General features: G+C 45.8%; 1 protein-coding gene across 9 annotated transcripts in view; it reads right to left on the bottom strand.

Moving 5' to 3' along the window:
• Nucleotides 1–14476, bottom strand: part of ENTREP2 (endosomal transmembrane epsin interactor 2) — a 443707-nt gene extending 429231 nt beyond the window's left edge. For all 9 annotated transcript variants that reach the window (XM_077939052.1, XM_077939054.1, XM_077939047.1 and 6 more), the window contains exon 1: nucleotides 14075–14476. In XM_077939052.1, the coding sequence (XP_077795178.1) occupies nucleotides 14075–14293 (219 nt within the window). In that variant the 5' untranslated portion in view covers nucleotides 14294–14476. The remainder of the gene's footprint in view (nucleotides 1–14074) is intronic.
• Nucleotides 14477–15730: the final 1254 nt, after the last annotated feature.

Here is a 15730-nt window from a genome sequence, read left to right as displayed (position 1 = left end):
TAAAAGCCCTGACTTCACCACTATGCGATCTGTGCATGTAACAAAACTATACTTCTACCCCATAAATCTATACAATTGAAAGTAAATAAATAAAAATTAAAATTCAATAGGTGGTCCAGAAGACGGAATTAAAGAAATCTCCTGGATTACAAAGCAAAAAGCACAGCAGTTGAAACTGTGAGAGAGAAGTTAAGACACCTGGATGATCAACACAGAAAGTCAACCTGGCCAGGCACAGTGGCTCACGCCTGTAATCCCAGCACTTTGGGAGGCCTGAGGTCAGGAGATCAAGGCCATCCTGGCCAACATGGTGAAACCCCATCTCTACTAAAACACAAAAAATTAGACAGGCATGGTGGTGGGCACCTGTAGTCCCAGCTACTCAGGAGGCTAAGGCATGAGAATCGCTTGAACCCAGGAGGCAGAGGTTTCAGTGAGCCGAGAAAGATTATGCCACTGAACTCCAGCCTGGCGACGGAGCGAGACTCCATCTCAAACAACAACAACAACAACAACAACAACAAAGTCAGACACCTAACTAACAGGAGTTCCATAAAACAGAAACGAAAGTTGAGGAAATACTCAAGAAACAAACTTTTCGGCATTAAAGAAAGAACACACTGAGTAGCTAAGACCCATCACTAAGTTCTGCAAAATATCAGAAAATCAAAAACAAAGAGTAGACCCTAGCAGCCTCCAGAAGAGCGAGTTAGGTTACCAGCAAAAGAAGATGAACCAGGCTAGCATTAGATGCTTCTTCAGTGATGTCAATTATGAAGACAATGGTGTGTTGCCACCAAAGAAGTAACAACAGAGGGTTGAAATATTTAACTCTGAGGAATAGGGAGGGCAGGAGATGAGGAGTAGGTTTTGCCTTTCATTTTGTACCTTTCCATACTGTCTGAATGTTTATTTCCATGAACGTATACTGCTGTTATCATCATTATCATCATCATCACCATCATAAAGCATACATATATATGGTTTTATACAGATACATACATATATATTTTAATACATACATGGATGTTTTATGGTGATGATGCTAACAGAAATATATGAAAACAATCAGTAATATATGAAAAGATTATATATGAAAAAGATAACAGAATATATGAAAAGTACATTATATAATATATAATATACATTATTACTGGCAGAGGAAGCAGAGAGAAGAGTCTCAATTCAGCACATGAAGGAGAGAGGCTTTAGAGTGATAGGATGAGCTGCCTATATAGGTTCCTATATATAGTAATATATATTACTATACGCACACACACACACACACACACATACAGCACTAGTATGTGTTCTCAGGCAGAAGAAAAGAATGCTGCACTCCCCAAAGAAATGAGCCATCGGCCTCTTCCGCTTTCCAACTGAGAAGTCATACCCCAGAGCAGACACTCTTCATATTAGGCCAAGACAAGGCAGGAGAGGCAGTTCACCTACGCCGATGCCCAGCCCATGCATCCAAAGGTGAGGCCGTCAGCTGACACGCTCTGCCCACATCCAGACATCAGATAGACAGACAGATAGACAGACAGACAGATAGATAGACAGACAGATGTGCTTTCAGTACCAGGGGAGCATGTCACAGCAGGGCTCTTTCTCCACACAGACACAGTGCTTCTCCACTTCCTTAAACTCTCTTGGATGTCACCCCACTCACCAAGAGGCATGCATCAGGGCCAGTGGGAGCAACCATAGGTAGAACTTTTGAAATCAATGGACAGGTGCCTTGCTCAGGGGGTTTCAAAGGTTTTTGTTTTCTTCTTTTTTTGTTGTTGTTGTTATTGATGATATGGCAATAAAGCCATAAAGTATCATGAAATGTATATATAATTATATGTACACTTTTTAAACACATTCTCTTTTTTTCCAAAGAGAAAGCTGATCTTGAGGAGCAGCTATTGACTATGTTATGACAGACTCACAGCCCTGTTAACCTACTCGCATTTCCTAGGTGTTACTTCCTCTTCTTGAAGAGTCCGTTCTGGGGTGTCTCATACCCTCTCAAGGCACCAAAGACAGGGGCAGGCCCAGAGAGAGGACATGGGTGTCACCAATGCTGGATTTAATGAACTGGCGGGTGCAAAGCAGATGCTATGTTTCTCTGCTTTTTTCTGACACTGGGTCAGAAATCAGTTTCTAAAAACATAGTATCCCTTTGTAAATGGTAGAAAAGAACTTGGGTATAATTGAAAAAAGATGTGGTTTTTTTTAAAATCAAGAGACTGATAAGGACATGCTCACTGTGGCTAAGTTGCTTATTAACATGTTAAGTAGGTATCATTATCATAATCCTTTCAAATTCTGCTGAGGGTTCCAAAAATGTCTTTCAAAATCACTATCCCTATTCACTATCAAAGCCATTATCTGTAATTTCTCATTACAGATGAGAAGCCAGCACATCTCTTATAATTAGTTAACTTCGAGGTTTACTTTTCAAATAAAAATTTGCTTTTTCATGAAGTTCCACATGTTCTCTGTTTTCTCTGCAAAACAGTGAGCTTAAACTTTATGGATTTATTTTAGAACAAATAACTTGAATGTTTATGTAATAATTATGTCATAGGCTCTAGTAGCTGGGATGTAAAAGAAGTAGTTTTTTTACATTTATTATACCCTAAATACTTGACTCACCAACACCCCTTCCTCCCCCGCAAATGCCAGTGTTTTAACATCCTCCATTCCTGTGGGCTGCCTGCATCACCCTCCACCTCACTGTACCATGTCCTTCAGGTAAATTATGACGCTTTTATCAGCAGTTGGAAGTGGAGCTAAGAGCAGTCCAAGCTTATAAATTGAAACTACAATTCCAAAACATGCTATCAAAAATGGGGAGACGTTGGTCAAAGTGTGCACGTTTTCAGTTAAAAGATGAATCTGTACGGGGTTCTAATGTACAGCCTGGCAAGTACAGTTAATAATACTGTCTTGTATACCTGAAGTCTGTTAAGGGAGTAGATTGTAAATGTCACACACACAGAGGTCACTATGTCAGGTGATGGATACGTTAGTTACCTTGATTGTGGGAATCACTACACAGGTATACTTACATCAAAACACCATACTGTATACCTTAGACATATACCTTAAATATGACAAATTTTTTGTCAATCATCACACCTCAATAAAACTGGGGAAAGGCCGGGTGCGGTGGCTCACACCTGTAATCCCAACATTTTGGGAGGCCGAGGTGGGCAGATCACAAGGTCAGGAGTTCGAGAGCAGCCTGGCCAACATGGTGAAACTCCATCTCTACAAAAATACAAAAATTAGCTGAGCATGATGGCACCCAGCTACTCGGGAGGCTGAGACAGGACAATCACTTGAACCGGGGAGGCAGAGGTTGCAGTGAGCAGAGACCACACCATTGCACTCTAGCTGGAGTGACAGAGTGAAACTCCGCCTCAAAAAAAAAAAAAAAAAAAAAAACCTGGGGAAAAAATTTTAAATGCCTAAATGCAGGAATAGAACCAAGGAGGGCGAGGTCCTGGGGACTTAGAGGAAGCCCTGTTCTAGCCTTTGCTGTCTGTCAATATCCTTCCTTCCATAACTGTCACCCTGAGAAGAGCTCTGTAATGACAAAAAAAAAAAAAAAACCACATGGTCTAAACTCACTATCAAACATGGAAACAACAGAGTCTGAAGAAACCATCCTAGGTTTTATCATAATTTCTTTACTCTTCAACAAAACTATCAGATACAGTACTTTTGACCTTTTCAAAATTCCAGTTCAAAGTTCCCCCAAATAAAAAGGTGAAATACAAAGGAAAAAAAAAATCTCTTTCACACACTCAAATTATGTAGACCCCAGTATAATGTTCAAGGTCCGTTTTCTTTTGAAGAATTATTTTAAAGGAACCAGAGCAGGGATTCTTCCTGTGGGGCTACAGAGTAGAAGATGGCAAGGAGGGGGCGGTGAAAGTATAAAGAAACCATTTGGCTTCAGCAAGGGGGATTGTGATCACAGCTGTCATTTAGTCTGGTGTACTAACAGAAAACACAGATTTAAATAGATGGTTAAAGAGGAAAGTGTAACCGCTAGAAGAATGGAGACGCACAGGAGAGAGTGGCTGGAGTTCATGAATACACATTTTTTAAAAGAAGACATACGAATGGCAAACAGGGATATGAAAAAATGCTCAACATAACTAATCATCAGGGAAATGCGAATCTAAACCACAATGAGATATCATCTCACACCTGTTAGAATGGCTATTCTCAAAAAGACAAAAGACAGTAAGTGTTGGCAAAGATATGGAGAAAGGGGAACAATTTCTTTGTTTGTGGGAAGGTAAGTTAGTACAGCCATTATGGAAAACAGTACCAAAGCTCCTTTAAAACTTAAAAATAGAACTGTCCCATGCAGCAATTCCACCTTTGGGTATATAACCAAAGAACATGAAAACCGTATGAATGAAGAGATATCTGCACCCCCATGTTCTAAAATGAATTCATAAATCCATACATATATACATACATACATAGGAGAGAATGGGAAAGCTCTTCCTACAGTAGAATAACAATTAATAAATGTAGAAGGAATGGGCCAGGTGCGATGGCTCACGCCTATAATCCCAGCACTTTGGGAGGCCGAGGTGGGCAGATCACGAGGTCAGGAGATTGAGACCATCCTGGCTAACACGGTGAAACCCCGTCTCTACTAAAAATACACAAAAATTAGCCAGGTGTGGTGGCGGGCGCCTGTAGTCCCAGCTACTCGGGAGGCTAAGGCAGGAGAATGGCGTGAACCCGCGAGGCGGAGCTTGCAGTGAGCCGAGATCACGCCACTGCACTCCAGCCTGGGCGACAGAGCGAGACTCCATCTCAAATATAATAGTAATAATAATAATAATAATAATAAAATAAATATTGTCAAAGGAATGAAAAGAGAAAGTTATGACTTGGCAACCATCATAGAGGAGGCTGGTTCGGATGGCAATCATCAACAGATGTGAAGTTGAAAGATAGAGGTTTGACCAGAAACAGGATACTGGCATAATCTGAGACTTCCTCACACAAACTATAATCAAAGGGGAAATGGTGAATTTAAAATAATAACACCTGGCGGACAGCAATATCATTAAGTGATCAAGGTGAATGTCACCAGTGGTGGGAAGGCTAACATCAATGCCTCTGATGCGATGCATTGAGAAAAGCAGGGCATCATCTTTGGGATTGTCCTGCCAAGAATGCATGAGCTGAGTCTGGCCATGAGGATAAATCAGATGGATCTAGGTTCAGGGTCATCCTACAGAATGCAAGGCCTGTGCCCTTCAAAACTGTGGAAAACGTGACACAGAGAGAAAGGCTGAGGAGAATGAAGGCACATGAGAAGTGCGCATGCTCCTGGGCAGGACCGTGGGCCAGAGAAGAAAAAGAAACACTATCTGGGCAGGTGATGAAATTGGAATGGGGTCTACAGATTGGATAACAATATTCTTCCAATGTTGATTTCCTAATTTGGAGAGGCTTATGATGAGTACATAAAGAGCTGATTTCCTAATTTGGAGAGGCTCATGATGAGTACATAAAGAGCATCCATGAGTGGTGAGAATATACACTGAGTTTTTTGGGGGTGAAGCAGCGTCACATCCACAACTTTCTCCCAAAACACTGAGAAAAAACTAATGATAATTGAGATCTTTTTTACCTTGAGAAAGAGAATGTGCACAAGCTCAAGCCATGGGGTGCATGCAATAAAATGTTTACAACTCGGGAATTTAAGAGAAGAGACACAGGAATTCTTGGTTCTGTTGTGTAACTTTTCTATAAGTTAGAAATTATTTCAAAACATATCCAGAAAACAATATTGAGAGAGAGTTTCATTGTTTTTTAGCATAGAATTTGGCTACGAGCATTCCAGTGCACCATATCTCCAAATGACTAGGACTTTTTACCTGATGCCCAAGGGAGGGTTCTGTGTGTGTGTGTTTTGTTGTTGGGTTTTTGGGTTTTTTTGGTGTTTTTTGTTTTGTTTTGTTTTTGAGATAGGGTGTCTCTCTGTCACCCAGACTGGAGTGCAGCGGTGCAATCTCAGCTCGTTGTAGTCTCAACCTCCCAGACTCAGGTGATCCTCCCACCTCCACCTCCCAAGTAGCTAGAACTACAGCCACGTGCCACCATGTCCAGCTAATTTTTTGTATTTTCAGTAGAAATGGGCCATGTTGTCCAGGCTGGTCTTCAACTCCTGGCTCATGTGATCCACCCACGTCAGCCTCCCGAAGTGCTGGGATTACAGGCGTGAGCCACCACACTCTGTCAGGTTTGTTTTTTTAATCTTTAAAATCCAAAGACTTGGCGGTGGCTCACGCCTGTAATCCCAGCACTTTGGGAGGCCGAGGCGGGCGGATCACGAGGTCTGGAGATCAAGACCGTCCTGGCTAACACGGTGAAACCCCGTCTCTACCAAAAATACAAAATAGCCGGGCGAGGTGGCGGCGCCTGTAGTCCCAGCTACTCGGGAGGCTGAGGCAGGAGAATGGCATGAACCCGGGAGGCGGAGCTTGCAGTGAGACAAGATCACGCCACTGCACTCCAGCCTGGGCGACAGAGCCAAGACTCTGTCTCCAAAAAAAAAAAAAAAAAAAAAAAACCCAAAAACTTGGAACCAACCCAAATGTCCATCAATGATAGACTGGATTAAGAAAATATGGCACATATACACCATGGAATATTATGCAGCCATAAAAAAGGATGAGTTCATGTCCTTTGTAGGGACATGGATGCAGCTGGAAACCATCATTCTCAGCAAACTATCGCTGGGACAAAAAATCAAACACCGCGTGTTCTCACTCATAGGCGGGAAGTGAACAATGAGAACACTTGGACACAGGGAGGGGAACATCACACACCAGGGGCTGTCGTGGGGTGGGGGGAGTGGTGAGGGATAGCATTAGGAGATATACCTAATGTAAATGACAAGTTAATGGGTGCAGCACACCAACATGGCACATGTATACATATGTAACAAACCTGCACGTTGTGCACATGTATCCTAGAACTTAAAGTATAATAAATAAATAAATAAATAAAATCCATTATTTTACAGGAAAACATGTCAATGCTGACTATTCTCCATTGATTTCTCCCAGTTACATAATGCATCCTTTCAAGTCTTCTTTTATTTTAGGAAAGTTTTCTTGCATTATAGTTCTAAATATTTATGCTATTCTATTGCTTTGTTTTTCTGTCCCTGGACACTAATTATACATATATTGGACCTCCTTTGCCTGTGTCCTACATTCCTTTAATTCACTTTATTCCCTTCTTTTTTTATTATTTTTCTCCTTTTCATCCTCTATTTTTATTTCCATGCTTCCTAAGAATATCTGCTCCTGTGTTCCTTCTAATTTAGTCTTCATTTTTGAAACTCGTTTTTTCCAAACTCTTTTCTGACATCTTTCTGTTCGCCTTTCATAATTTCCTGTTATCTAGCCATATCTTTTGTAGTTTTTATAATTTCTGATTCAGGATGGGAGCAGTCACTCGTGCCTATAATCCCAGCACTTTGGGAGGCCAAGGTGGGCTGACTACCTGAGGTCAGGAGTTGGAGACCAGCCTGGCTAACATGGCAAAACCACATCTCTACTAAAAACACAAAAATTAGCTGGGTGTGGTGGAATGCACCTGAAATCTCGCTACTTGGGAGGCTGAGGCTGAGGCAGGAGAATCACTTGAATCCGGGAGGCAGAGGATGCAGTAAGCCAAGATCAACAGCCTGAGCAACACAGTGAGACTCTGCCTCAGAAATAAAGAAATAAAAATAAATAAATAAATAAGTAAGTAAAATAAAGTTTCTGATTCATACTACTCTTACGAAACTTTTTCTTTTAGCTTATATTGAAATATTAATTTATAATTTTTCTGGTGTGCTCTCATTTTCAGTAGTACCACTATGTTCATTTTCATCACGTTTTCATTGAATAAATGTTGCATGAGGTGGGAACGTATTCCTTTTTTGCTGTCCATGATTAAATGAGGAAGAAGTTCCTAATAGAACAGGAAAGTTCCTAATGAAGGGATGGACTAGGATAGCTTTCCCACTTGGCTCTACTGATCTGTGAAAGACTCAAAATAGGAATTCTCCATGTATCCACTTGTTTCCCAGCATCGAGTCCAGAATCTTTGTAAAGCTCAGAAGAATCTCTTGCCTTTAGTCCTTTGCTCCGGCTCTAGAACTTCTAAGTCTTTCTTTTCCAAGGCTATATGCTCTCAGCTTTTGATGTTATCTTTCACTGTTAAAGCAGTTTTTGAGATCTTTTTCCTTGGGGGTCCCCCTCCACACCTCCACCCTCTGAACTTACTTTCTCTTGCCATCTGTCTTCTGCTCAACTTGGCGTATGTTTCCAGTAATTTCTGCTCAAGGTGAGGTGCTGTCCTTCTAGAAGGGAGGACTTACTGTATGTTTCTAAGATTCTCCAAGGCCTGTGCCACCACATCGATGCTGATTCTCCCACATCCACACACAGTTGGTTGCTCTCACCTGTCGCCAGAAGCCTAGGAGTCCCTTTCCAGTTTTGCCAGTTGCTCTCAGGTCTGTCCACCAGACTTCCATCCTACTTTTAGGGGTGAGCAGCTCGTGGTAGTTTTTGGGTTCCACCACCTGTCAATAGTTCCTTTCATTTCCCATCACTCCCCTGGGGTCACTGCGGCTCTTCTCCAGGTCCTTCTGATGCTGGTGATTCGGGCACACCCACCCAGTCCTGGGAATGGGGGCAGGGGAGAGAGTCCCCATCACTTTTGTTGACACATCCTCTTTGGGCTTTATCTACGGCTGTCTTGCTGATTGGTTTAGCTTCCAGGAGGAGTTCAGGGGAGACTGAAAAACTACTTTGCCACCATGAATACATCCCCATAAAACATGTTCTGACGGGCATAAAACAAGGAACAAAGAAATGAAGAGACATACTCTGTTTCTGAATTGGAAGATTTAATATGATAAAACTGTCAGTACTCCCAAAATTGATGCATTATATTAAAAGTTTTAAAATGTTCTATCTGGCAAGACACCAAAAATTAAGCAAAGTGAGAAAATATTTGCAACACATAATAAAGTATCCATGGAAATCCATATCCAATGAAATATCATTCTGCCTCTATTAAATTAATAAAAATGCTCAGCATTGCTGATATCCCACGCTGCAAGAGGACAGGAAAAGGGGCACACACTGTAGGCTTCTGTGGGTGGATGTGCCTACATTCTTCTGTGAAAATTAATCCAGAAATAGCTAACAAAACTCCCAATTTGAATACTCGTTGACTAACAATTCCACTTGGGGGAATCTATGCTCAAAATAAAAAAGCAGTGGCATCTCGGGCTGGATAAGCAGCACTGTTTGCAGAGACACAGAACTGGCAGAGATGATTCCCAGCAGGAGAATAACTGAGTAACTTGTAATAATTCATACTTTGGACTATTCCACAGCCATTAAAAACAATGTGTTAAATAATAATAATGAGTTATGGCTGGGAATATTCGTTATACATTAAATTTTTAAAAGAAGTTACAGAGTAATATGGGTGATATAATGTCATTTTTGTAAATTGTTTCTAAAAAGAAAAGAAACATTTTCCTTACACATATATATATATTCTAATACATTTTATGATCATAAAGGAAAGCGTGGAAGGACTACATTAAACAACACTGGTAATACCGGTGGTCTACGGGTAGAGAATTGGGGTAGACAAAAGCTATATATATTGTGTGTGTGTGTGTGTGTGTGTGTGTATATATATATATATATTTTTTTTTTTTTTTTGAGATGGAGTTTCACTCTTGTCCTCCAGGCTGGAGTGCAATGGCATGATCTTGGCTCACTGCAACCTCCGCCTCCTGTGCTCAAGTGATTCTCCTGCTTCAGCCTCTCAAGTAGCTGGGATTACAGGCACTCATCATTACACTTGGCTAATTTTTGTATTTTTAGTAGAGACAGGGTTTCGCCATGCTGGCCAGGCTGGTCTCCAACTCCTGAGCTCAGGGGGTCCACCCGCCTCAGTCTCCCAAAGTGTTGGGATTACAGGTGTGAGCCACCATGCCCAGCCACTTTTTTATTTTCAGTTATTTTTACTTTTTATATATTACTTTCAGAGTATGAAAAAAATCCAGTGGAGTTGCTTTTTAAAGGAAAAATACACACACACAGGCCGGGTGCAGTGGCTCACGCCTGTAATCCCAGCACTTTGGGAGGCCGAGGCGGGCGGATCACAAGGTCAGGAGATCGAGACCACGGTGAAACCCCGTCTCTACTAAAAATACAAAAAATTAGCCGGGCGCGGTGGCGGGCGCCTGTAGTCCCAGCTACTCAGGAGGCTGAGGCAGGAGAATGGCGTAAACCCAGGAGGCGGAGCTTGCAGTGAGCCGAGATCGCGCCACTGCACTCCAGCCTGGGCGACAGAGCAAGACTCCGTCTCAAAAAACAAAAAACAAAAAAACAAAACAAAACAACAAAAAAAAATACACACACACACAGAGAGCGAGAGACAGTGTCAGCTCACAATGGCTATGTCTTTATCAACATATGTGACTGGTAATGTGGATAACTCACAATGTACCTGTTTGCCCCTGAGTTCTGGGCATTGATAAAATCTCCAAGAGAAATAACAAACTACTCTATTAAAGGATAACTATTCAAGACCTCTATCCAGCTCTCAGTCTTCTAAACTATGAACACAGCTCATTACCTCTCAAAATGGGCAGGACATCTATCCACAAGGGAACTGATCCACCTGCTGACTCACTGGCTGGCACAGCCCAGCACAAGAAAACCATCTGCAGGGGTACTCAAACAACGGCAACTGCATAGCTCTGCGTTCATCACAGACCTCCGGCCAGGCCTGCCATCCACTCCTGTCTCCAACCTTGCCGAGTCCTCCCCTTTCAACCTTAAACTTCTTCAACTTGGCCCAATGGAATGGCTCCTTAAATTTCTCTTGTATCTTCACCTTTCCAGGCATGTTTTATGCTTTTCCTAAGAAACAGAGAGCCTCCTTGCTGAAGTGGACCCCTTTACCAGCATGCTTTATTTCATCCCCTTCTGCCTAATGGTTAGCAGGAGTTTGGCCTCTAAAAAGTCAGAGCAACTAAGTTCAAAGCTACTTCGTAGCTGAGTGACCTTGGGTAAGTCACTCATCCCTCTTCCCCTCAGTTTACTCAGCAGAAACACCAAGATTTCTTAAGGCTTTGGCTCAGAACAGAGTCAGGCTCAGTTCCACTGTGTTCCACTGGCTAAGACAAATCAGAGGCCCAGTCCAAACTCAAGCAGAGGGAACCACACAAAACCCTGAGCACCAGCAGGCAGAGGCCACCAGAGTAATGGGCTGTTACACACACAATAAGTAAGTGCTCACTAAGCATGGGCTGTCTGTCTTAGCTAATAATTTTGTTTCTTAAAGCTAGGAGAGTTGTTTTTACAATGGGTTTTCACCATGTGCAAACCAAAGAGAGGGCCTAGAAAGCCATATGTTGCTAAAGAGCACATAGGTCTCATTTTAGAAGATTCAGAGAAACCAGAGGGAAGCCCTAAGCCCCACAGTGTGCATTTCTGTATGAAGCCAGCCCAGCCAGCCCAGTTGCCATTCTTAAATGAAGAAACCTTGGCAAGGCAGTTGCACCAATCCCAGCAGGCAGACATATATACGGCAATGGGTCAGCGTCCCCTACTCACAACCATGTTAACATGCAAACCTGTCTCAATACAGCAGGAACGAATCATCATTTCTGCAAAGGGTTGCAGACAACAGGTGAAAAATGGTATACACTGTACCGTACTGAAAGAACTTTCAAGGTGCTTGCAGCAAAGTAAGTTTGAAGACAGAAAAGAAGCCCATGAAAAAATACGTGGGTGGGAGATGGAGGACCCAGGACAGAAGTCATCTTATAATCTCCAAAATGTAAGCAGAGTGTGCTGTGTTCATTGTTGATCTCCAGAGCCTAGAGGAACGTCCATACGTAGGAGAACTGTGTGGAATTACTCTGAATCATAAGAAGTTAGAACAGGTTATAGGCCGGGCACAGTGGCTCAAGCTTGTAATCTCAGTGCTTTGGGAGGCCGAGGCAGGAGCATCCCTTGAATCCAGCCTGGGCAACATAATGAGACCCCCATCTCTTTAAAAAAAAAAAAAAAGTTTTTAATATTAGCCACGCATGGTGGTACACACCTGCAGTCCTAGCTACTTGCAAGGCAGAGGCAGGAGGATCGCTGCAGCCCAGGAGTTCCAGGGTGCAGTGAGCTATGATAGTGCCACTGCACTCCAGCCTGGGCAAAAGAGCGAGATCCTGCCTCTTAAGGCAAAAAAAAAAAAAAAAAACAGGTTAGAGTTGTTGAAGAGAATAACACTGTCAATGCAAACTGAATTAACTGTTTTACACATTTATTTAACTCTTTAAAATGTAGGGGATGTGCACTTTTCACATAAATAAGCCTTTCTACTGTGTCCAATTCATGTTTTCACCTTTAGGTTTATCATTAAGAGGCAGTTCTCTCTCCACACCCCTGGGAACCCAAGGCTAAACCAGGAAGGGCGGGGGGGCTCAGGGAGGAGCCAGGACGTGGAGCTAATTCACCAGTCTGCCACCTGTAGGCTGGATCCAGCAGACTTTAACCTCAATGACCGCTCGACAGACATGAAAACAATGTATATTAAACAATGGTAAAAACTGAGCAACAGATGTGTGAAAACTATATAGAGAGGGGCATTTAAATCACAGCTCCCGTGTGCTTGCCTCCAACCTCCTCTCTTTCCTTTGAACACTCCCAGCTGTGACCACACAGTCTGTTGTTCCTATTCAGCTCTCTAAGGCTCACCCTTGATCTGAAATAAGCTTTGAAACTTAATACCCCCATTAGGATGAACAACCACACCTGTATCGATAGAGGTTTCCAGAGGCAATTTTGCTCAGATCTTGTATAAAGCCATGCAATGAACTTAAAGAACAAAGACTATTATGAAAAAACAAATAAGCAAGGCTGGACGAATGTTTTCAAATTTTAAAACTCAAGAACAAATAGCAAACATTAGTTATAAAGGAATGGTTTGGATTTCTGTAGATGGAATTAAAACATACTGAGTTAACAAGCCTATGCGATGTATTTCAGCACGATACACCAAATGCAGTTACAGATGTCAAGAGTTCTCAGAACAAGCGCCACTCTTCATAAATATCTGCTCTGCATATGTATCTCTCCCATTCCCATAACGTCCATTCTTTGTTAATATAGGGAAAAAAACAACTTGCATCAAAATGCTACAAAACGCCAAAAATTAACTCTTGGGGACAGTCACTTTAATAGAGATGTACTGGCGTCTTTCTCCTATGGAGATGTGTTCATCACTGGCTTCTCTGATTTAGTGGTTAGGAGTCTGAAAATCGGTCATCCTTAAGGTCTGGAGCTCAGAAAGCAGCCACGGCCCCCGCACCTTGCCCGCCCCCCGGCCCCCGCCCCCTGGCCCCTGCCCCAGGATGCCGGATGCGGGTCGCCTGCCCAGTCCCGCTGCCCACAAACCACGCCGTTCTGGGCGGACGCGGGAAACCACAAGTCCCCGAAGCCAAGTCGGCGAGTGACCACAGGGGCTGGCCGGTCCCCGATAGCCGGACTGACCCAAAACCAGACGGGACGCGCCCCGCGCCCACCCCCTCACACCCCTGGCCAGGGCAGCCGCGAAGGCAAGAGGCGCGACCACACGCTGCTCCGCTCCGGGTCGGATTCCACCTCCTCGCCTCGGCCTCCGCCGCTCGGCTGGCGAGGTCGTGTCCCCGGCGCTCCCTCCGGCCGCTGCGGGCTCGGAGGACGGCGGGCGCCTGGCTGCTGTTTCCTCTAAGAAAAGTAACTCCGGGAATCAGCGCAATAGGAGCGGGAACGCGATGCTCCGAGAGCGGCGAGCCGGGCCCTGGAGTTATTCTGCTCGGAGTTTCGAACTGCGCCCCGCGCTGCAGCTGCTCGGCCCCGGCTTTGGAGCCCGGAACTTGCTGCCCGCGGTGGCGTCCCGGCGGCCGCAGCGCCTCGCTCCCCCGGCCCGCGCAGTACCCGGAGCCCGTCCCCGTCTGGCCGCGGACACTCACCGAGAAGCCTGCCCAGAAGGGGCAGGAGTGGCGGACGCGGGCCGAGGTGGTGAGCGCCAGCGCGGCGAAGCTGACTGCCACGATGAGGCATCCGAGCGCCATCTGCGTGGCCCCGAGCGCCAGCACGATGCGGGAGCGGCCCGGGCACTCGCGCAGGCGGGACAGGCTGCGGGGCAGCGCGGCGGGACGCGGCGCTCGGGAGCTGCCGGCCGGAGGCATCGCGCCGGGCGCCCGCACGCCTCGCCCGCTCTCGCCCGGCCCGGCGCGCGCCGCCGCCGCCTCTCCTCACAGAGGGTCCGAGGCAAGTTGCGCCGGGTGCGGGGACGGCCTCCCAGCCGGCTACGGGGGCCGCGGCGGCCGCGCGCCGGGAGCGGGCCGGGCCGGGCTGGGAGCCGGGAGCCCGCAGCCCCCGCCGGTGCCCGCGCCCATGCCGCCGCCGCCGCGCCGCCCGCCCGCCGGCCGCGCCGCGCCGCGCCGCGCCCTCCCCCGCCCGCCCCGCGCGCTCCCCGGCCCGAGCGCGGGCGCGAGCCGCCGCTGCTGCCGTACCGGGCGCGAGCCGCTGCCGTCCCCGGGCGCGAGCCCCGCCGCCGTGCCCTGGGCCCCAGCTGGGGCCGTAGCGGGAGCCGGGAGCCGGGCAGGGAAGGCGCAGGTGCGGTCCTCGCCGCCCAGCCTCCGCGCTCACGCCTCGCGCCCTGGTTGCAGCGGGTTTGCGGAAGGAGAGCGGGGGCGGCAGCGCATCAAGGGCAAGGGCACCAGCCTCCGCGGCGGAGCCGTAGGTCGGCGGCGCGGAGGGGCTCGGGCGGCGGGCAGGCCGAGCCCTGAGAGCCTGGGGCCGGCGCGGGATGGGCGCGCGGGGCGCGGAGGATGGGAAGACGGGCTGGGAGCAGACAGGAGGGAAATTCCGGGTGCTGGGCCGCAGGTGTGGCGGACAGGAGCCTCTCTCGAATGCAGAAATCCAAGATCCAAGATGCCGCTTTTCTGCAGTTCGAGAATCCCAAGCCATCCGCCGAGAACTCAGCTCCGGAGGACATTGAGAACATTGCCAGGACACATACCATGTCTCTTACCCACCTTTGGTTTGCATGCTTTTGATACAAGTTAAAAGTTTGGGCTTTAAAAAAATTTGCACAAAACGAATTTAAATGCGCAATATCATTAATAACCGATTAAACCATCTCCACTCCCTCTTGCCAGCATAGAGTTTAAAATAGTTAAGTACTGGCTCCTTTGGAATACCAGGAAAACCTGCAGGTTTTGATTGCCATAATTCCTTTGTGGCCCGTTGATGAGCTACCTTTAAGACGCTGCTTGTGTTGAAAAGGGCTGCATTGACAGATTAAGAGATCCACCAGCGTTAGGGAGTCTGAAGGGACCAGACGTGAAAAGGCAAAGTTCAGAGTAATAAAGGGAAACGGCCGGTCATTTCCTGAGACCATTCTTCCGTGGCTTTCTGGCAGACCTTACTGTTGGATGAGAAACGCTGGAGAGTGTCGTCCCAAAATATCTCAGTTGCTGGTGCTTGAAATTTCACCGTTAGAGATATTGATTCCTTTGGGGCTTGACGATCCTCTATTAAAATGCAAATTCCCCTTGAAGGGGCTATAGCTCAAGCCTTTATCAGCCAACACCTTAGCAGGGATGGGATTTATTTTCCAA

Source organism: Macaca mulatta, chromosome 7 (genome assembly GCF_049350105.2).
Source record: "Macaca mulatta isolate MMU2019108-1 chromosome 7, T2T-MMU8v2.0, whole genome shotgun sequence".
In the NCBI taxonomy this organism is placed as follows: Eukaryota; Metazoa; Chordata; class Mammalia; order Primates; family Cercopithecidae; genus Macaca; species Macaca mulatta.
This window is presented reverse-complemented; position numbering and strand designations above follow the sequence as displayed.